Source organism: Artemia sp. Qi Xiang Cuo, chromosome 10 (assembly GCF_049724085.1).
Source record: "Artemia sp. Qi Xiang Cuo chromosome 10, ASM4972408v1, whole genome shotgun sequence".
NCBI classification, from domain to species: Eukaryota; Metazoa; Arthropoda; class Branchiopoda; order Anostraca; family Artemiidae; genus Artemia; species Artemia sp. Qi Xiang Cuo.
Genome location: NC_142803.1, coordinates 25076282 through 25099190, shown reverse-complemented (window position 1 = coordinate 25099190; position 22909 = coordinate 25076282). Strand labels below are relative to the sequence as shown.

Sequence of the window (22909 nt, the reverse complement as noted above, 5' to 3'; positions counted from 1 at the left end):
GAACTGGTTTGAATTCCAGTTTCTTCCTCATGTAAAGGGAAAGGCACTTCTCATCTTAGATGGACATGACACACATGCTCTTGCAAAACTTGCAAAGCTTTCTCTTGCTCTTGCAAAACTTGCAAACGAAAATAACGTGACAATTCTCAAGCTACCTCCACATGCATCCCACATGCTTCAACCTCTCCATACAGTGGTTTTCAAGGGAATGAAAGTGTCTTATGATCAGAATCTCTCGAAATGGCAGGTGGAGCACCCTGGCAACATTCTGTCAAAGAAGGATTTTGTATGTCTCTTATCAAAGGTATGGGATACCTATTTCACTCCTAGTCTGATTGAAAAGTCGTTCAAAGCAACTGGAATCTTTGACCTGAGTGTTCCAATGAGAGTAAACCAACCCGTAATTGACCAAACAAAGTTTGAACCTACCAAGTTAAGATGCTATGCACAAATGAAAAAGGAGAAAGAGGAAAATTCAGGCACATATTAAGCCACAACCACTGTCAACACTGAACAAGAAAAAAATACCTTTTCTGTTACTTTTAGTCCAAGGAAGTTGCTTGGCAACAAATCAAAAACTTTCGAAAAGATTCTTCTTCACTCAATCAAGCAGCCCAACCTACCATCAGTTTCAGGAATAGAAAAACGGAAGAAAATTGCTAGAGAGGCAGAAGTGATAACATCAAAAGAACATCTAGAGGTGCTTAAGAGGGAAGAAAATCTGAAAGCAAAAGGCAAAGGGAAGAAGAAAAGTTCAGATGGGAAGGGTATAAAATCGAAAAAAAAAATTTTCCTAAGAGGGAAGCCAATAGAGATACGGGTGATAGCGAATCAGACATCAGCCTTGAACTTGGCTCTTATGAAGATGATCAGAGTATTCAAGATACTATTCAAGAAAGTGACAGCGATGACAAGGAGACACCCAGTAAGCAAAAGATTGTTCCCAAGCTAAATGAGTACTATGCAGTTAGATACGATGCAAGGAATGACGAACAAGGTTACATAGGAAGGGTTCTAGACTTTCCTGACGAGGGAAAAGTTAAGCTCAAGTTTCTTCACTGCTTGATTCTTGCCACCTACTCTTTCAATTGGCCAAAGAAAGACAATATCGATACTGTGGATGACAAATACATTTTGCAGGACCAGTAAACTTAGTGGGAAAACCGGACCATTTGAAATACCCCATATCCGTCAGGTTATTGTATCGTACAAGGCAGTTACTAGCAAGCATCAGTACATCTTTGTTTTATGCCCATACACGTAAGCTACAACATATATGAGTAACTTTTTGTATCTGGAGTCAAACCATAATTTGTGTGATATGTTTTTCTTTTTTAAAATACAAGCAATCATTTACATTCAGTGATTTGTGCACCTCGGCTATGATACTTGTAATGTTTATCTGTTGGGTAAGTCTGACACTGTCGGAGTTACCCCACAGCAGCAGAAAAAAGTATGGTCTGGCCTTTTGATGCCAGTCAGTTTGACATAAAAATTGTTTGCTTATGGACTTATAGTGATTCCTCAATGCCCTTTAAGATGGTGAAGTCATATTATTTTTGACATATTGTTGAAAAAAGCTAGTAGGATATGTTGCACTTCCCCTAAAGCTGGGGTAAGTCCAACATAGCAGGCTCCACCAACTTTGAGACCTGGTGATGGGCTACAAGCACAGTATATGGGAAAATCAGAAAGTGAATAATATGGGAAACTGTTGTAAAAAAAAAGGTTGATAGAAGATGATATGAGATACTCCTAAAAAAAATCTTGAGAGTCAATTTAACAAAAAAAAACATGTTAAGGTGTCGGACTTTCCCCGATTCACCCTACTTCATTGAATGAAATTTATTTGTTAGCTTAGACCCATATGTAAGGTGGGAGCTTTCGGGAGTGTGCCCAATCATCCAGAAAATTCCTATTTTAGGGGGATTTGGTGCTATCTTTTTCATTGAAATCATTTATTGGTGTTTTTCCTATCAATTAAGGTTTCCCCCTCTCTAATGTTTTACTAGTTCTGATATAGGATGGTTCTTCAAACTATTCAAAGGTTATTAATTTATTAAAAGGTTATTAAAGGTATTAATTTATGGTTATTTATATTATCTTATATTACTTATCGGAAAACTCTTTCCATGGATCTGGCACTGTGTATTGATATGCTACAGACCAGAGAGTATTGGTAACTCATAAGTATAAAAAGTGGCGCTAGAGTCAACAAAAATCAACGCTATCTATTGTTTGGCGTTTTGTGGCAGCTTTGAGTTTTGTAGTCGTTTGCTGTGAAAAACTGAGATCAGACACTATTACTAATTACCTAGCCTTTACCATTATATTTACTAATATATCAATTAAATAAATTTTTCTTAATCTTATACTGATATTTGTAAAGAACGTCAAATGCTAGATGGCGTCAATGTTTTTTTCATCGATACTAGAGCCAGTTTCTACTCTTACCTTCTGTTCACTAAGACAGGTGTGTTGCAGAAAATGCAACACGGTGTTTTCAGCACTGCATCGTCGCAGCGGTGAAACTGCAGACTCAGTTGAAATCAAAAGTTGCATTTCCTAGAAAAAACATTGACGCCATCTAGCATTTGGCGTTCTTCGCTATTATGGTCCTATATTTCAAATTTACCATGATCTTTCCATTTGGTCACTTTTTCTGCATATAAGTCAATAAATTCAATTTTTATATTATAAGGCAAGAATTGAAGGCAACAAGGGGAAGACAAAACCTAAAAAAAAGCAAAATCAACTGTAACTACAAAGAAAGCGGCCACAGTACTGCCTGTTGAGCAGATGACATAGTTGCTGAAGTTGATTTACTCTCTCAGCAGCTGGAAAAGATTGAAGTAGCGGAAACAAAGGAAGATGAATCTGAAGGTAGATAAAATACTTTTTTAATATATGCACAAACCAAATATAATGGGAAACTCATAACAAAACAAATAATTTTTCTTTGGCAGCTAGATCAAGTCAAGTTCAGCCATTTTTTAATTTGATTAGCAGATGCATTCAATTTACGAAAATGTAGAGGAGCAGGGGGAAAAATGTATTTTTCGGAATTTTGAACCATTGCCAACGCAGAGACATAGATCCCAGTAAATTTGCAGGTGGCACAATAATTTAGCTAGGATGAAAGTGAAAATGTCATTTGATGCATTTTTTTTATGTTATTTTATAATACAATAATCGCTTCTGTCATAAATTGCATCTTGAGCCCTTAAAGAGGCCCCGAAGGTATATTATATGAATTATGAAAGAACATCAAATGATATTTTCACTTTCATCCTAGCTAAATTATATGGCCCATTGCAAATTTACCTTGAACTTTACATCCCCCCCCCCTAATGTGCAAATATATACCCTGATTTGGAATTTACCCTGAATGGTTAACGGCAAAGTTTCGAATCGTAATATTCACCGCTATTGTTTTTTCGATGACATTTGAAAACTTGAAACGGTAGTAAACCGGTTTGAATTGAGATGACTAATAAATGAGGTGTGAATTGTTATAAATTAGTATTTTGGAATATATTACTCTTGAACAACTTATTTATAAACCAGTGATATGTTTTTAACCACTTTTCAATAACTTAACTAGTGTTGATAACTCTTTTGTGTGGTTACAAAATGAAATATCTTTGGGGCCCATCAAGGGTTTAAGATGCAATCTGCGACAGAAGCAATTGTTTTATTATGAAAGAGAATAAAAAAGGCATCAAATGACATTTTCACTTTCATCCTAGTTAAATTATTGTGCCACTTGTAAATTTACCTAGATCCCCTTGTCTGCCCTTCAAAGTCTGTTATTCAAATTTGTTCAGAAAATAGTCACAGGGAGGTGAAAAAGTAAAACAAAAATGTCTTGGGAAGACTAAATTTTTTATTTAATGGAAGTTTTCCAGAGCTGCACATGTTGTTCAACTTTGCATCAATAGCTAAAGTTAAATTTTCTGAAAAAAGAAACATGAGACTTGCACTAGTTTAGTTTCAATGGAACTTTTAATTTAACTTAGACATCCTGTCATCAGCGTCACTTCTGGGAACTTTAGGGGAGGCGTACAAGATATATTTTTCAAAACCTAGGGAGGGGGGTGGTTAAATTTTTTTTTATGAAAATACCATAAAATGTGTTTTTCCTGGTAAATACCCCAAGAAAGTCTTTTCAAACTGGGGAGGGGTGGAGGGGCAGCTCCCCCTCCATTTGACAACCCCATGATCCAGTCCTCTTTTCTTAAATACCAGCTGAAAAAAAAGGTCCTGGAAATGGACTATTGCAACCAATCGGGAATATTCATTATCATCATGATTGAGACTGGTCAACTGAATTGATGATCAAATCCTGCTCGACATCACTGATTTACATAATAATTAAAGAAATTTCCCACATTTCGGTTTTAATTGGCTAGGAAATTTGTTTTTGTATATGGGTTTAACCTTGCACCATCGTCAATACATAAAACACGACCCTTTGTCTACACTTTAAAGTCTGTAATCCAAAATTACTTACAGAAAAGTCATTGGCAGGTTACCTCCTTTTATCGCGTTGATAATTTTCTGGTGAAGCATATTATACATATACAGAGATTTGTACTACAATAAACAAGAAAAAGAAAGAAAGTGATACTTTAAATAGAATATAAAAGAGAATTTAAAAGAATAAAGCCTTTAAATACCTGGAACTATGTTTAAATGTGCTAAATATATATCGCTAGTTAACTATTTGTTCAGAGTAAAAGAACATTGTAGATTAGTATAAAAAACCCATTAAATTTGTGGTTAAGGATTGTGTTAATAACTTTTGTTAGCTTATCATACATTTCATAAACAAATTTTTATAGGCAAGAAAAAAAAACACTAAGATTTTTTTGCAAGGAAATACCTTAAACCTTTTTTTTTCTTATTTACTAAACTAGCTAACCCTTTGCGCGTTTCTGTGATCTCAAAAGAAGTACATTTAAGAATCCTCTCCCCTGGAAAATACTACATTCGGGCAAACGTTCCTTGCGAAATCCCCCCCCCTGCGTTTTAATAACGATCATATTTTTAAGTTTAAAATATTTGAAAATCCCTCCCCCCTGATCCTGCTAATCCCACCTTATAGGAAAGCTCTCTGTAATAATCTCCCTAGACAATTCCCCTTCACTGGGAATTCAAGTACATAATTGGAAAAAAACACGATAATGCACTGAATCAACAAAGACAAACACCAATCTTTTTGAAACGTCATGCTTTCCCCAATTGTTAATCCCAGCCAGACCGGATAAAGTTGTCCTTTGCCCTACATTTATATAAATAACCAAAATAATGTATTTTGTTTACATATGCAGTGACGGAAAAACATATATAAATCAAATTTATCATGGAAAATTCCTCCCCCACCCCTGGAAAATTTTACCAGGTTTAAGATGACGATAGTATTCTTAAATTCAAAAGATTCGAAAAATTAGGTTGAATTAAAAATTAACAAAACCGTTGGATAAAAGATTCGGATAATTTATTGAAAACGAAATTTTGTAATTTCGGAAGTGTCTTAGATGACAGAACTAAAATTTGATTAATCTGATAATTGAATACTCATTTTCCCTTTGTTCCTATGATAAGGCTTCGAGATGTGAGGTCGAAATATGGTTAGTTGTTTCTATTTATGTAAAAAAATTGTTTTCTTCAAAGTTACTATATTTTTGTTTTTATATTTCCATTTTATGTCATGCTGTACTGTGGCCTTGTTAAAAATTTGTATCATCAGCTAAATGACAGATTAGGGAATTACTACGTGATTTTTGAAAGAAACATTTTTCGAATCTTCCGTGAAAATTTCGTATCCCACCGCTTGCAAATTCACATCTCATTTTCTCTTAAATCCTGTACCGTGAGTAATATGTGAAATGTTTAAAATACAAAACAATTAATAATTCTTTCCTTCTAAGAATAATTCCGACATAAATTAAACCTCTCCTAATTAAGTTTAAATCCAGTCTCAAAAAGAAAAGTTCTTAAATGAGCAAAAGAGAAAATGCATTTTTATTCTCAGCTACACAAGGAAGATAGTTTTAAATTTTGCTATGGTACTTGGAAATAAGAAAACGCTAGATACAATGTTTACAGGAAATTTAAATTATTAAGAGCAGTCTGAATGTTTAATCATCAAAAATATTTGATTAATCTATTGGATGGGCAGTTAGCATAATGAAGTGAGTTTGCAAACATAATTACAAGGTAGCGGCCCACTCCGCACGAGTTGGGCCAATTCTGAATTAGCTTTTAGCGCGCAGAATCAGGGATAGTTTGATATAGTGAAGAAAAGTGTTTTTTGCGTCAATTTTGTTTGGTTAATTTTTTCATATTCAATGATGAATTGTCTCTATTGCCGAGGAAGCGAGGTTACGCTCCCGGATTGATAGTTGGAGAATTTCTAACCTATTACAATTACGCATTTTATTTTCTCGCTTTCAGCGAGTGACGCGATCGGTACACCGCTTTAAATCATAATATTACATTTATGGCCCCAATCTTTATTGCCACATCTGGCTCATCCAAAATCATTACATTTGGCGCATCTTAATCGCCAAATCTTAAATCATTACAATTCCTCGTTTTTTTTTCATGTCACTTTTATTTCCTTTCAGTTTATTGATTATTTCAGATTCAAATATTGGTTATTTATTTGAACTTTTTTTCTCTTTCAGATCATTCTCAGAAAACTATTGACATGTTTGAGTAAGTACTTATATGCGTTTTATAGTGTAGAGGAGTGGTTATAGTAACTATTTTTATATTTTTGTAACGCCATCTAAAAATAAATTTCATCTAAAATGGCTTATTGCCATTTGTTTAATTTTTTACGATTTTGATAGCGCAGTGGGTTTGACCTCTGCTTGGTATTGCGGGACCCAGAGTCGAAACCGGCTGTAACAACACACTTCATGGCCGATGCAATGACCATAGTACTCAAGAAGCGCCGTTAATCCTGTGCATAATGAATTTGATTTTCCCGAATATGTAGTTCCTCTCCCCTGAAGAGCTCCTCAGAGCTCCTCTGAAGATTCCAGGAAAAAGAAATAACAAGGTTGATGGTTGGAATGAATAAAGAATGGGGTTTGTCAGCCCTGCTCATGTTGATTTTTGATGGTTTTCTGAATTTTTGAAATTCAGACTCAGTGTTTTATTTCTCTCTAACTTTAACTAACTCCTTAACTGAGTCGTGGCATTTGCTGCATTCATCTAATAAATTTCTTCTCATTCGTTTTTTCTTATCCACGATTTCGACCATTTATAACACTATAAAATATGAAAACTTTTTCTCTTTTGATTGACTTGAAGGCATTTGCCTACGAATGATAATATGATGACTCTGAGCGTGAACTCCTTATGAATGCTGGTGTGTGATATTCTTGTAATTTGATTCGTTTTAGTGAAATTTTTGCGTAAAATACATTTTTTTTAAGTTTTTCTGTCCGAATTGATCTATTTTCATTTGCTGCGAGCTTGTTTTTCATGATGGTTCAGTGGCTACCTTGAAATGTATCAATCGAGAGCTGTTGGAATTATTTTTTTTTGGGGGGGGGGGGCAAAACTCCTCCCCCTAAAAAAATCCCCAAACAAAAACCCTGAATATGGCCCAACGGATTATACATCAATCTCTACCCCAACGCTCCCCTTTTCTCGTTCTTAGAACTAATTCTGTATTTATCTGAAGGCTCAATGAGAGTTGGGATCTTTTGGCATCATAACGCATCCTTTGAGGCATCTCCCTCCATCCTTAACCAGCGAAAATATTTTTAAGATCTAAACAAATTTCACCATCCAGGGCTACTCCTACGTAATATTATTTGCGTGTCTTTTAAATTCCGACAAAAAAGATGTTTTTTTTTTTAATTTTCCTGTCTCTGTTCATTTTTAGCTATGTTTGTTGAAAAGGCTATCATTTGAATGAAATTAAAAGGAGAGAAATCTGTCAGAAAAAATGGGATACGAATTATTGGGGGTTCCAACACTCCAGCGCTCCTTCTCACTTTGGTCTAGAAAAGTTAACTAGAAAATCCATCAAAATGTATCTATAAACCTACATTATGAATCTTCGACCAGTTTCAACTCTCCGTAAAAAAAAAAAAAAAAAAATCAATATATGCATTAGAATATATGTGCCAAAACTACGGGACGGAAATTGTGAGAAAAGATGTTCATAAGATTTTATTTGTACTTATAAGGAAGAACGTATCCAGTATTTCTGTTTAGAGGTGGGAGGTAACAACAAATTGAAAAAAAAAAACATAAAAAAATTTTTCATTGCCGTCAAAGGATGCTTCTGTTCACCGTTGTCAAACGCTTTGGAATAAACTGAACCAGTTTTCCAACTAAAATAGTACCACAAGAGATTAATTTTTACCATCTGAACAGCAGGTTGAAAATTAGCCATAACAACATTAAAACACGAACTGTTTGCTTTTTGCTTAAAGTTTGTTTGTTTTTTCGTCGCGATCACTATTGTTTTACCGGCAGATTATTCCAATGAATAATATGGGTGCATAAATATTCTTAACGTTTTAAGAATGTTCAAGGTTAATTATTTAATATTTTTTATTTATTTAATGTAAAATAATACTTTTGTTTAGCATTGCCAACTCTTTGAAATAAACAGTACCATTTCTCCGGCTAAAATTTACCGCAGGAGATTATTTTGTGCCATCTGAACAGCAGGTTAAAAATTTGTCGTAAAATTAAGATAATTTTCAATAAACTAAAACAACAGATTTCTGAGTCAGAAAAAAATAAGAAAAAAGAAATATCGGAAAATTTGTATTGTAGTTTTTCAAAAAAAAAAAAAGTACCGAAAACGGTAAAATTACACCGTTTTATGAATGCTGCTTCTGTTAAAAGAATGATTACTTTATACGAATGTGATAGCTAACTAGTTTAATAAGCTGTATGATAATCGTTTGGAAAGGGAATAAGAAACGCTACTTCGGCAATATATTGAGTAATTTCCAAACCGAAGAATTTTATACGTTTCTTAACAATCAGCTCCTCTGAAGATTCGGGGCTACCCCTTCCTCATCGCCACCTCTATCTCATGGGCGCAGAAACTTCGGAGGGTGTTCATTCGATCAGAAATTGAGAGTTCTTACCTTTTTTTACAAGTCAAAAGTGATTGAAGACAATCATAGTTGTTCCTTTTTATTTTTATATAGTTTATATTTTTATGGAAATAATAAGTAATAATCAACAAACACATCAAAGATCATATAAGTAAAAACCACAAATAAAGTCTAATATTTGCCAAATATTTGCCGTGCAAAATCAATGGAGTTAAAAATCCTTATAATCACCTGAACTACATTCTATTTTAAGGTCATACAATATCATCTCCCCCTACTTTCGATAAATAAAAGATTTATTTAACCTAGATTTAATACACTTTCAAACTTGTTTTGACTAAGGACCTAATGAAAAATCGAAAGAATTGCAAGTTCCAGGGCTATTGCTATGTAATATTATTTGTGTGTCTTTTAAATTCCGACAAAAGAGATGTTTTTTGTTTTAATTTTCCCGTCTCTGTTCATTTTTAGCTATTTTTGTTGAAAAGGCTATCATTTGAATAAAATTAAAAGGAGAGAAATCTGTCAGAAAAAAGGGATACGAATTATTGGGGGTTCCAACACTTCAGCGCTCCGTCTCACTTTGGTCTAGAAAAGTTCACTAGAAAATCCATCAAAATGTATCTATAAACCTACATTATGAATCTTCGACCAGTTTCAACTCTCCGTAAAAGTTCACTCTAGAAAATTTCACTAGAAAAGTTCAGATCTAGAAAAGTTCACTAGAAAATCCATCAAAATGTATCTATAAACCTACATTATGAATCTTCGACCAGTTTCAACTCTCCGTAAAAGTTCACTCTAGAAAATTTCACTAGAAAAGTTCAGATCTAGAAAAGTTCACTAGAAAATCCATAAAAATTTATATATAAACCTAAATTATTAATCTTCGACCAGTTTAAAATAACCTTAAAAAAAAAAAAAAAAAAAAAATTTTAAGTAATCTGAATTATAAAATATGTGGCAAAAAAACGTAAAGTAAATTGTTTGCAAATATGTTAATAATATTTTATTTGTACTTATTAGCAAGAATGTATCCAGTATTTCCTTTTGCGTTTCATTTATCCATTGAGTGATTTTTGTTTGTTTAAGTTTTGAATCATGATTTAGCTTTATTTCCGATCATTTTTCGGTAAATACAGCTTTTTATTTTAATTGAAAAACTTTTTTAGACAATTTTGATTTAGTTTCTGTTCGCATTTTATTTATATTTTATTTTGGTAGGTTTATATTTTTTTTTTTTTTTTTTGGTTTTCCTGCATAAAAAACCAAATTAGTTAAATAGTTCGCATCTGATGTGTTAATGGTAATTTTTCAGGAAATGTGCTGTTAATTAATTTTAAGACATAACAATCATATCGTTTAATGAATGCGTCGAATCTTGTTTTCCTACCTACGCCAAGTACTTTATTAGTCACTAGATCTGAAGCAGCGCTCCCTCTGAGGCTCTGACTTTTAAGACTATCGAAATCTTGCTTTGCAGACTCTTTGACAGATGGCACCGTTCCAATGGACAAATTAGTTCTTTTCTGTTATCATCCTCATTTCAAATGGACATGGTATTTTATGGATATAAAAATCATTACTTGTTATGTCTTATTTTTGTTGTAAAATTATAATTTTTCCACGCTAAGTGATGCTATTGAATCTGGTATCTTTTTTTGTATGAGAATAACACTACCAGGAAAGAATATTGTCGATTTTTATTCAAAATTATCGCTTTCAGTATCTTTGTCGCTCCCTTTCTCTTCTTAGGAAGATCTCTTTTTTTCGTAAAACAGCAAGGTAGTTCCAAATTTTGCTTCAAAATACATTATCTTCATTTAAAAAATTAGTGTGTGAAATTTGAGTGACCGTTAAAACTATGATTTTTTATCCTTTTTCAAGAAGTGTATGTCTTGTGACGTTCATATGGGACGTCACATTTGATATTCGTGTGATAAATAACGCACAAGGAGAAAGCGAAATCTCGTTAAAAATCTTGATTCAAGGCCGATTAACTCTTGACCATCTGTTTCTATTTCTAATACGATAAAGAAGATATTGAAATAGTGGCTGAATCCTATTTGTTTTCCATTAAACTCTTTATTTTCGTTTGTCATGCCAAACCCAAATTATACTGACGATAATGTATGCAGAAAGATTAAATCTTCAGAAAGGCCGAAAAATGTGTTCTCTACGAAGGCTGGACATCTATATTATGTTTGTAGGTTGGTTTGGGGAGTGACTATCAGTGTTTTGCACTGATAGATACATCAAAATGTATCTATAAACCTAAATTATGAGTCTTTGAACAGTTTCAACTCTCCGTAAAAAAAAAAGAAAAAAAAAAAAAAAGTCATTTACACATATTTGGCAAAACTATGTGACGGAAATTGTGAGCAAAGATGTTCATAAGATTTTATTTGTACTTATAAGCAAGAACATATCCAGTATTTCTGTTTAGATGTGGGAGGTAACAACAACTTAAAAAAAAAACATAAAAAAAAATATTTTGCGCATTTTTTGGCGGGGGCGGGGAATTCGAACCCGGTATATACCCCTTTCCTGTATACAGCCTTGCTTATATAATACTCAAGTTTCTGTTGTTACGACTGCAAGAAGTGTAAGGCCTTAAAAAGTACCAAAAAAAAAAATGTGTCAAAACGACACTACAAAACTAATAAAGCAACATCTACAAAATACTACCATCGCTTTCTTCACTTCTTTTTATGACATATACTTTTTATTTACCAGATTAAATAGGCCTACACAAAAATTTTCTTTGACCTCTCTACATTTACATTTAGCCTACAATTAAACAAAATAGAAATAAAACCCTTTTTAATTTTTTTTTTTTTTTCATTTTATTGATTTTTTTTCTCTTCTTTTTTTTATACAAGAGATATGAATTGAAGAAACTAAATTCGCTGTTCTTATATGTTTGATCAATTTTCATACAACTTTCCAGTATCCTAGCCATCCTAGCCAATTGGTTAGCGTGCTACGCTTGAAATGCTGTGTCCATGAGGACAGGGGCTCGAATCCTGGTGTTGCTGGGGGTTTGGAACATGGGTCAGTGGCTTGACTTTGTAAGCTCAGCCAGAGTCAACCCGGCTCTAAATGAGTGGCTGTAAAAATCTGGGGAAGGTAAACAGGAAGGGTATGCGACAGCACAGGATGGCTGCCCCCCCTCCTTGCACTTCTTGGTTGAATGGCTGTGAAACTGATATCAGTACCGCCGGTTGGGACTATAAAATGTAGTACCATATTCTTAACCTTAACTTTTATTTGACCTTACATTGACCTTACCAGTATCCATACGTGAAGTAATACCACTCATTGTTTTTCAAGTAAATTTTTATTTCATTCGTCTTTTCTTTTACTAGTTCGACGCAAAAATTCAGTAATGTCAGTTTTTTAAGGTACAAAATGTATTTTTTTTAATTTTTTTTTTTACAAACATTAGTGCCAGTTTGCAACCGGTTGAATTTACCGTTTATTCCACTTAATTCAGTAGTGGCTGATTATTAGTGGACATCGAAATACAGTATATTCACCAGTTCTTGTTCAAATTTTCTGTGATTTGTTTTCATCAACCCTAATCCACTGTAACGAGTTTTTGTATGGTAATTTGATAATTTGAAGGCCGGTTCGGTGCCTTCTGTAAGCGCAAAAGACATTGTTAATTAAGTACAAGCCGAAGTTGTTTCAATGTCAAAGAATGATCTTGCACCCTGTGCATAATGTTCGTCACGTTTGTGCTGCTTCCAAAATAAATGATTTTAAGACGAACTGTTTATTTTGTGTCTTAAAGTTTGTTTGTTTTCTCGTTGAAATCGCTACTGTTTTAGCGGCAGATTATTCAAATGAATGGTATGCGTAAAAATATTTTTAACTTTTTAAGAACAGCAGGCTTATTATTTTTTATTATTTGCCGTCAAGGGATGCTTCTGATCACCGTTGTCAAACGCTTTGGAATAAACTGAACCAGATTTCCAACTAAAATAGTACCACAAGAGATTAATTTTTACTATCTGAACAGCAGGTTGGAAATTAGCCATAACAATATTAAAACACGAACTGTTTGCTTTTTGCTTAAAGTTTGTTTGTTTTTTCGTCGCGATCACTATTGTTTTACCGGCAGATTATTCCAATGAATAATATGGGTGCATAAATATTCTTAACGTTTTAAGAATGTTCTAGATTAATTATTTAATATTTTTATTTATTTACTGTAAAATAATACTTTTGTTTAGCATTGCCAACTCTTTGAAATAAACAGTACCATTTCTCCGGCTAATAATTGTACCGCAAGAGATTATCTTGTGCCATCTGAACAGCAGGTTAAAAATTTGTTGTAAAATTAATATAATTTTCAATAAACTAAAACTTGAACAGATATCTGAGTCAGAAAAAAATAAGAAAAAAAATATCGGAAAATTTGTATTGTAAAAATTTTTCCAAAAAAAAATGTACCGAAAACGGTAAAATTACACCGTTTTATGAATGCTGCTTCTGTTAAAAGAATGATTACTTTATACGAATGTGATAGCTAACTAGTTTAATAAGTTGTAAGATAATCGTTTGGAAAGGGAATAACAAATTCTACTTCGGCAATATATTGAGTAATTTCTAAACCGAAGAATTTTATACGTTTCTTAACAATAGGCTCCTCTGAAGATTCGGGGCTATCCCGTCCTCATCGCCACCTCTATCTCATAGGCGCAGAATTTTCGGAGGGTGTTCATTCGATCAGAAAGTGAGAGTTTTTAACCTTTTTTTAACAAGTCAAAAGTGATTGAAGACAATCATAGTTGTTCCTTTTTATTTCTATATAGTTTATATTTTTATGGAAATAATAAGTAATAATCAATAAACGCATCAAAGATCATATAAGTAAAAAACCACAAATAAAGTCTAATATTTGCTGTGCAAAATCAATGGAGTTAAAAATCCTTATATTCACCTGAACAACATTCTGTTTTAAGGTCATACAATATCATCTCCCCCTATTTTTGATAAATAAAAGATTTATTTAACCTATGTTTAATACACTTTCAAACTTGTTTTGACTAAGGAGCTAATGAAAAATGGAAAGAATTGCAAGTTCCAGGGCTATTGCTACGTAATATTATTTATGTGTCTTTTAAATTCCGACAAAAAAGATGTTTTTTGTTTTAATTTTCCCGTCTCTGTTCATTTTTAGCTATTTTTGTTGAAAAACTATCATTTGAATAAAATTAAAAGGAGAGAAATCTGTCAGAAAAAAAGGGATACGAATTATTGGGGGTTCCTACCCTTCAGTGCTCCTTGTCACTTTGATCTAGAAAATTTCACCAGAAAATCCATCGAAATGTATCTATAAATATACATTATGAATCTTCGACCAGTTTCAACTCCCCGTAAAAAAAAAAAAAAAAAAAAAAAAAAAAAAATCTGCATTAGAACATATGTGGCAAAACTACGTAACGTAAATTGTGAGCAAATATGCTCATAAAATTTTATTTGTACTTATTAGCAAGAATGTATCCAGTATATCCTTTTGCGTTTCATTTATCCATTGAGTGATTTTTGTTTGTTTAAGTTTTGAATCATGATTTAGATTTATTTCCGATCATTTTTCGGTAAATACAGCTTTTTATTTTAATTTAAAAACTTTTTTATACAATTTTTATTTAGTTTCTGTTCGTATTTTATTTATATTTTATTTTGGTAGGTTTATATTTTTTTTTATTTTTTTTTTTGGTTTTCCTGCATAAAAAACCAAATTAGTTAAATGTTTCGCATCTGATGTGTTTACTGTAATTTTTCAGGAAATGTGCTGTTAAGTAATTTTAAGACATAACAATCATATCGTTTAATGAATGCGTCGAATCTTGTTTTCCTACCTACGCCAAGTACTTTATTAGTCACTAGATCTGAAGCAGCGCTCCCTCTGAGGCTCTGACTTTTAAGACTATCGAAATCTTGCTTCGCAGACTCTTTGACAGATGGCACCGTTCCAATGGACAAATTAGTTCTTTTCTGGGATAATCCTCATTTCAAATGAGCATGGTATTTTATGGATATAAAAATCATTATTTGTTATGTCTTATTTTTGTTGTAAAATCATATAGATTAAGATCCCCTCTGAATATTGGCCTTCAGCACATGATTTGGGCTATTTTGTTAAGAACGCACTAAATACGGAAATCCTTCATGTTGGGGAGTAAAAAACACTTTTGTCGTATTTAAACCTTCGCCCCTCCCCCACCCCCTTTCGCGAATATTTTGCGGTTTGGTCATCTTCTCACATTATTCGGAATTTCAATGGTAAAAAATAATATGCAAAAATTCTTATTTTATCCAGTGTGAAAGTTTTGTTTTATTTATTTATTTGTTTATGAATGTGGAAAATGTGGAAAAATAAACTTACAGTTTTCGAGGAGGAAACCTCAAACATAGTAATAGATTATTGTCTACTTTCCTACAATTTCCTGATTTTTCAATTTTTTCGTTTTTTTTCAATTTTTACTAAATAACTAACGGATACTTTTACAACTTTCTCCTGTTTTTTTTAATTTGTTCGCATTTTATTAGTTTATAAAAAAAAAACTAAATTAATATTTTACTAAATTATACAGCTCAGCACCTTTTTTTTTATTTTTTTGTGCGTCTTCCATTTTTTCACATTTCTTGTGCCCATAGTAAAATTATTTGACATAGTGGCGAATTTATTTTGTCGACTGATTTAATGTTTAAGCATAAATTTATAGACTTATCTTTGCACGATTAATAACAAAAATTTACTAATAACCAAACAGTAATAATGGCAATTATTAAAATATTATATTGTTATAATGCATTACTTCTTTAATAATACTAGGGATTAATACTGACTATTTTTGTCCTTCTTTTACAGAGAGTCTGAAGTACAGAAGCCGTACTCAAATGTCCCTAAAGGCTTTCCGCCAAAGAAGACAGCTGATAGTGACGTGAAACCAAAAGGTTTTTTATTTATTTTTCTTCTTGGCTAAGAAAAGTAGAAGTAGATTTTTTTTTTTACTTCCTACTGCTAAACGAACACTTAATTGTATGTATACACAAGTAGAGAGGGGGGCGCTACTCCGATCACGCACCCCTGCTGCCACCTATAACTTTTGCACCCCAAATATGGGCATAGCCTCCCTAGGGAGAAAGATTGCGTAATGGGGTCAATGACCTCTTTTTCCAAGGTCGATTTATTTGATGTTTCTATGTGTAATAACTCCGGAACGAAGGTTGCACATGCGCATTGAATTCTAACGGGAACAATGTTATTGATCTAGGACTCGAGGGGGAAGTGAATTTCCGAGAACTTGATTGCGTAATCGAAGTGTGTCAACAACAACAACATCGACCTTGACATTCGCTGAGAGCGTGCACTTACAACAACAACAACATCGACCTTGGAGCACCTGTGCTGTCGACCTCAATTCCCCTTTCTTGAATCAATAATTCCCCTTAGAAACAACAAATTAATTCTCCTTTCTTGACAGATCAATCAATCAATGACATCATCAGTCAGACTTTAAAAATTTCCGCCTAGAAACGATTCTCCAGGAATAGATCCAAGTCATTAATGTCTTGGCCTCGGGAACAGTTCTTTTGGTCGAACTCCAAAGGATATTAATAGCCAAAGGCCATGGAAACAATTCTCCAAGAAACATCTTAGCGATGAATTATTTTAGCGCGGGAATCAGGTTTCTTATTAATTTGAAATGCATTAGCACAGAGATACCAAAAAACAAAAGGAACACGCTGAATTACGTTTAGTGATTATTTGGGCGAAACTATTTTAGACAGGTTATGGAACTATTTCGGCGAAACAATTAGAGACATTTTGAAAGAAGATTTTAGGAAAGGTTTTAGAAGAGAATTTGAGGGTGAAACTCTGTGGTCGTTATAATACACAAGTTTCATTTGAACAGTGTTTTGAGGTCCTCTACCCCAACCCCAAAGGGTTCCGATCCCACACCCCAACCCCGAAGGAAGCCCCCCGGTACTCAAAGGTCCCCCCAGCGCCCAAAGAGCCCCCGCCCCCAAACACCCTCCTCAGACCCTCAAAGGCCCTCCTCTGGTCCTCAAAGGGCCCCCGGACCCCACAAAGGTCCCCCGGACCCCAAACGCCCTCCTCAGACCCTCACAGGCCCGCCACTGGTCCTCAAAGGGCCCCCGGACCCCCACAGGGCACCCCGAACTCCAGAGGCCCTCCCCCGGTCCTCAAAGGTCCCCCGGGCTCCCAAAGGGCCCCCGGTGCCCCCAAACGCCCCCCCAGACCCCCAAAGGCCCCCCCCCGGCCCCCCCAAGGCCCATCGAGCTCCCAAAAGACCAACGGGGTCCCAAAGGCCCTCCACCGGTCCCCAAATGTCCCCCCAGGCTCCCAACTGGCCCCCCGGACCCCCAAAGGCCGTCCCCGGGCCCCCCAAAGGCCCATCGAGCTCCCAAAAGACCAACGGGGTCCCAAAGGCCCTCCACCAGTCCCCAAATATCCCCCAGGCTCCCAAAGGCCCACCCAGACCCCCAAAGGCCCTCCCCGGGCCCCCCAAAGGCCCTCCCCGGGCCCCCCAAAGGCCCATCGAGCTCCCAAAAGACCAACCGGGTCCCAAAGGTCCTCCACCAGTCCCCAAATATCCCCCAGGCTCCCAAAGGCCCACCCAGACCCCCAAAGGCCCTCCCCGGGCCCCCCAAAGGCCCATCGAGCTCCCAAAAGACCAACGCGGTCCCAAAGGCCCTCCACCGGTCCCCAAATGTCCCCCAGACCCCCAACGGACCCTCCGGACCCCCAAAGGCCCTCCCCCGCCCCCAAAGGTCCACCGGGCTCCCAACGGACCAATCGGTCCTCAAGTGCCCCCCAAACCCCCAAAGGCCCTGCCTGTGCCCCAAAGACCCTCCCCAGTCCCCAAAGGTCCCCCGGGCCCGAGAAACGCCGCGGGTCAGGAAAGCGCCACAGGGGATGCGCCGCAGGGGATGTGCCGCAGGGGATGCGCCGCAGGGGGATGCGCCGTGGGTCGGGGGAGCGCCGCAGGGGATGTGCCGCAGGGATGCGCCGCAGGGATACGCCGCAAGGGTGCGCCGCAAAAAGTAAACTAAAAAGTAAAAATTTCGAAATGTTATCCCCCAAACGCCCTCCCCGGGGCCCCCAAAGAGCCCCCGCGCCATTTTTTAATACTTTTTTATGGCTTTATTATATCTTTTCTGAACAAGTTCCATTCATAATGTCATTCCTAAACCCATTTTCCAACCTCAAAGAGTCCCCTCCCCAATTCGCAAATACTTTCTTGAATTTTTTAACATGGTATTTTTTTAACTTTTTTACGTATATTAAAATGACATGAAATATGCTTACGGCTCTACCAATCGTACTCTGTGCTTGTTCATAGACACGATATGGCTTTCTCACTGGTACTCTATGGCAGGTTATCGACACTACCTAGTTTATTGCATGCATTAAATCAGTATTTTTTACGCAGTGGAAGGATCAACACACAACTCATATCTGTAAAAAGTGAAGATGAATTATTCGACGAAAGTATGTACACATGAAAAAATCATTGTCGTGTTGAACGCTGACAAGGAGAAATACCTGAACTATGAAACGAGTGCAAGTGGAGATCTTATTGGCAATGTATGCATACGTTGTCATAACAGTGAGGAGTTAAATTCCTTTGGTGTACCCAAGAATTTCCGTCATGCAAGAGGTGGATATGCGAGAGTAACATTACCAGAGAAATTAGTGCTCAAAGAGAATGCAAACTTAAAAATAATTATCGATGATCAGGGACAACTCCTTGCTACGTCTTCTGGTAACACATTACCTGTTGATAAATCCTATCATCATATTTCTGGTATTAGCATTTTAAAGAGAACAAGAAGAAGACAAGCATACCCCTGCACCAACATCATAAATCATATCTTGTCAACGTGTCAAAACTGTCATCTATGTAAAAATAATGTGACAATAGACTGTGAAATCGCAGGCAGAATAAAAAGGGCATTTGCAGACAATATCATCAATGAATATAAAGATGAATTGACGGAAAGTGAAACGCAAGTGTACTAATAATGTGTAATAATGTATTTAACGTATTTTAATATTAATATTCTACATGTCATTATTTCATTAAAAATATTTTATGCATTATTTTGTTAAGTGTTTATTATTTTTAGGGTTTATCAGAACGTCAAACGTTCAGAATATCTAAAAAGGTCAGAGATGAAAGAAAAAGAATTTTTAGAGATAGAGATACTACTAGCAGACTCAATTTTCTCAATGAAGTGAAGAAAAGTTCAAGTTCTCTTCGGAACTTTACCAAAGAACACACTTCAATTCTAATTTCTCCAGAGAAAACTAAATTTTCCACTTTAGTTCAGATCTGTCTCGAAGAGATGAAAAATTTAAAACACTGTTCCAAAATTTAAAACACTGTTCCACTGTTCCAAACACTGTTCCACTGTTCCAAACGAAGTCAAGGAAAGTTCAAGTTCTCTTTCGAATTTTACCAGAGAACACGCTACAATTCTAATTTCTCCAGAGAAAACTAAAATCTTCCACTTCAGTTCCTTATTTCACAAAGACATAAAGAAATTTAAAGTTCAATTCTAATTTTTCGGTTGGAAGATAGAAAAAGTAATACTATACTTGTGAATATTTTTATGGAAGATAAAAAGTTCTAGCTCAATTTTAAATTTTCTTAACGAAGTGAAGAAAAAGTTCAAGTTCTCTTCTGAATTTTACCAAAGAACGCACTTCAATTCTAATTTCGCCAAAGAAAACAAAAATCTTCCACTTGTTTTCTATATTTCACAAAGACATAAAGAAATTTAAAGTTCAATTCTAATTTTTCGGTGGAAGATAGAAAAATTAATACCATTCTTGTGAATATTTTCATGGAAGATAAAAAGTTCTAGTTCAATTTAAAATTTTCTTAACGAAGTGAAGAAGAATTCAAGTTCTCTTCTGAACTTTACCAAAGAACACACTTCAATTCTAATTTCGCCAAAGAAAATAAAATATTCCACTTGATTTCTTTATTTCACAAAGACATAAAGAAATTTAAAGTTCAATTCTAAATTTTTCGGTTGGAAGATAGAAAAAGCAATACCATACTTGTGAAATATTTTCATGGAAGATAAAAAGTTCTATTTCAATTTAAGATTTTCTCAATGAAGTGAAGAAAAGTTCAAGTTCTCTTCTGAACTTTACCAAAGAAAACACTTCAATTCTAATTTTTCCAGAGAAAACAAAATCTTCCACTTAAGTTCTATATTTCATGAAGACATAAAGAAATTTAAAGTTCAATTCTAAATTTTTCGGTGGAAGATAGAAAAATTAATAACATACTTGTGAATATTTTCACAGAAAATAAAAAATTCTAGTACAATTTAAAATTTTCTCAATGAAGTGAAGAAAAGTTCAAGTTCTCTTCTAAACTTCACCAAAGATCACGCTTCAATTCTAATTTCTCCAGAGAAAACTAAATTTTCAACTTAAGTTCTATATTTCACAAAGACATAAAGAAATTTAAAGTTCAATTCTAAATTTTTCGCTGGAAGATGGAAAAAGCAATACCATACCTGTGAATATTTTCACGGAAGATAAAAAGTTCTAGTTCAATTTTAAATTTTCTCAATGAAGTGAAGAAAAGTTCAAGTTTTCGACTGAACTTTACCAAAGAACACACTTCAATTCTAATTTCTCCAGAGAAAACTAAAATTTTCCACTTTAGTTCAGATCTGTCTCGAAGAGATGAAAAATTTAAAACACTGTTCCAAATTTTCACAACGAAGTCAAGGAAAGTTCAAGTTCTCTTCGGAATTTTACAAGACAACACGCTATAATTCTAATTTCCCCAGAGAAAACTAAATCTTCCACTTCAGTTCTTTATTTCACAAATACATAAAAAAATTTAAAGTTCAATTCTAATTTTTCGGTTGGAAGATAGAAAAAGTAATGCCCTACTTGTGAATATTTTCATGGAAGATAAAAAGTTCTAGTTCAATTTAAAATTTTCTTAACGAAGTGAAGAAAAATTCAAGTTCTCTTCTGAATTTTACCAAAGAACACACTTCAATTCTAATTTCGCCAAATAAAACAAAAATCTTCCACTTCAGTTCTTTATTTCACAAAGACATAAAGAAATTTAAAGTTCAATTCTAATTTTTCAGTGGAAGATAGAAAAATCAATAACATACTTGTGAATATTTTCATGGAAGATAAAAAGTTCTAGTTCAATTTAAAATTTTCTCAACGAAGTGAAGAAAAGTTCAAGTTCTCTTCGGAGTTTTACCAAAGAACACGCTACAATTCTAATTTCCCCAGAGAAAACTAAAATCTTCCACTTCAGTTCTTTTATTTCACAAAGACATAAAGAAATTTAAAGTTCAATTCTAAATTTTTCGGTTGGAAGATAGAAAAAGTAATACTATACTTGTGAATATTTTCATGGAAGATAAAAAGTTATAGTTCAATTTTAAATTTTCTTAACGAAGTGAAGAAAAAGTTCAAGTTCTCTTCTGAACTTTACCAAAGAACACACCAATTCTAATTTCTCCAGAGAAAACTAAAATTTTCCACTTTAGTTCAGATCTGTCTAGAAGAGATGAAAAATTTAAAACACTTCCAAAATTTTACACAGAAGATAAAAAAGTTCAAGTTCTCTTCGGGATTTTACCATAGAACACAATTCCATTCTAATTTCTCAGAGAAAACAAAAATCTTCCACTTCAGTTCTTTTTTTCACAAAGGCATAAAGAAATTTAAAGTTCCATTCTAATTTTTCAGTGTAAGATAGAAAAATTAAGACCGTACTTGTGAATATTTTCATGGAAGGTTAAAAGTTCTATTTCAATTTTACATTTTCTTAACTAATTTAAGAATAATTATAGTTCCCGTCTGTATTTTACCAAAGAATAAACTACAATTCTAATTTCTACAATTAAAACACAAACCTTCCACTTGATTTCTAAATTTCACAAAGAAATAAAGAACTTTAAAGTTCATTTCTAAATTTTTCGGTGGAAGATAAGAAAAAGCAATACCACACTTGTGAATATTTTCACGGAAAATAAAAAGTTCTAGTTCAATTTTAAATTTTCTCAACGAAGTGAAGAAAAGTTCAAGTTCTCTACTGAGTTTTACCAAAGCACACAATACAATTCTAATTTCTCCAGAGAAAACTAAATTTTCCACTTTAGTTCAGATCTGTCTCGAAGAGATGAAAAATTTTAAACACTGTTTCAAATTTTTCACAGAAGATAAAAAAGTTCAAGTTCTCTTCGGAATTTTACCAAAGATCACAATTCAATTCTAATTTCTCCAGAGAAAACAAAAATCTTCCACTTCAATTCTATATTTCACAAAGGAATAAAGAAATTTAAAGTTCCATTCTAAATTTTTCAGTGAGAAATAGAAAAATTAATACCATACTTGTGATTATTTTCACAGAAGATAAATACAATACGTTTGAATATTTTCCCGGAAGATAAAAAGTTCTAGTTCAATTTAAAATTTTCTCAACGAAGTCAAGGACAGTTCAAGTTCTCTACTGAATTTTACCAAAGAACACGCTTCAATTCTAATTTCTCCAAGTATGGTTAGGTTAGGTTAGGCTAGATTAAGTTAGGTTAGATTAGGTTAGGTTAGGTTAGCCCACGTACGCGTCACTTAGGTTAGCTTAGGTTAGTTGAGAGACAGGCAAAAAGTTAGGTGTATGATTAGGTTAGGTTAGGTTGGCTAGGTTAGATCAGTTAGGTTAGATTAAGTTAGGTTAGGCTAGGTTAGCCTACGTACGTGCGCGTACGTAGGC

General features: G+C 34.3%; 1 protein-coding gene across 1 annotated transcript in view; it reads left to right on the top strand.

Annotated features, from left to right (window-relative positions):
* The first annotated feature begins 2713 nt into the window (after window positions 1-2713).
* The window catches only part of LOC148947610 (uncharacterized), a 43790-nt gene continuing 23594 nt past the window's right edge, over window positions 2714-22909 (top strand). Inside the window, exons 1-3 of the mRNA XM_089096167.1 lie at window positions 2714-2883; window positions 6693-6723; window positions 15985-16070. Coding sequence (XP_088952293.1) covers window positions 6716-6723; window positions 15985-16070 — 94 coding nt within the window. The 5' untranslated portion in view covers window positions 2714-2883; window positions 6693-6715. The remainder of the gene's footprint in view (window positions 2884-6692; window positions 6724-15984; window positions 16071-22909) is intronic.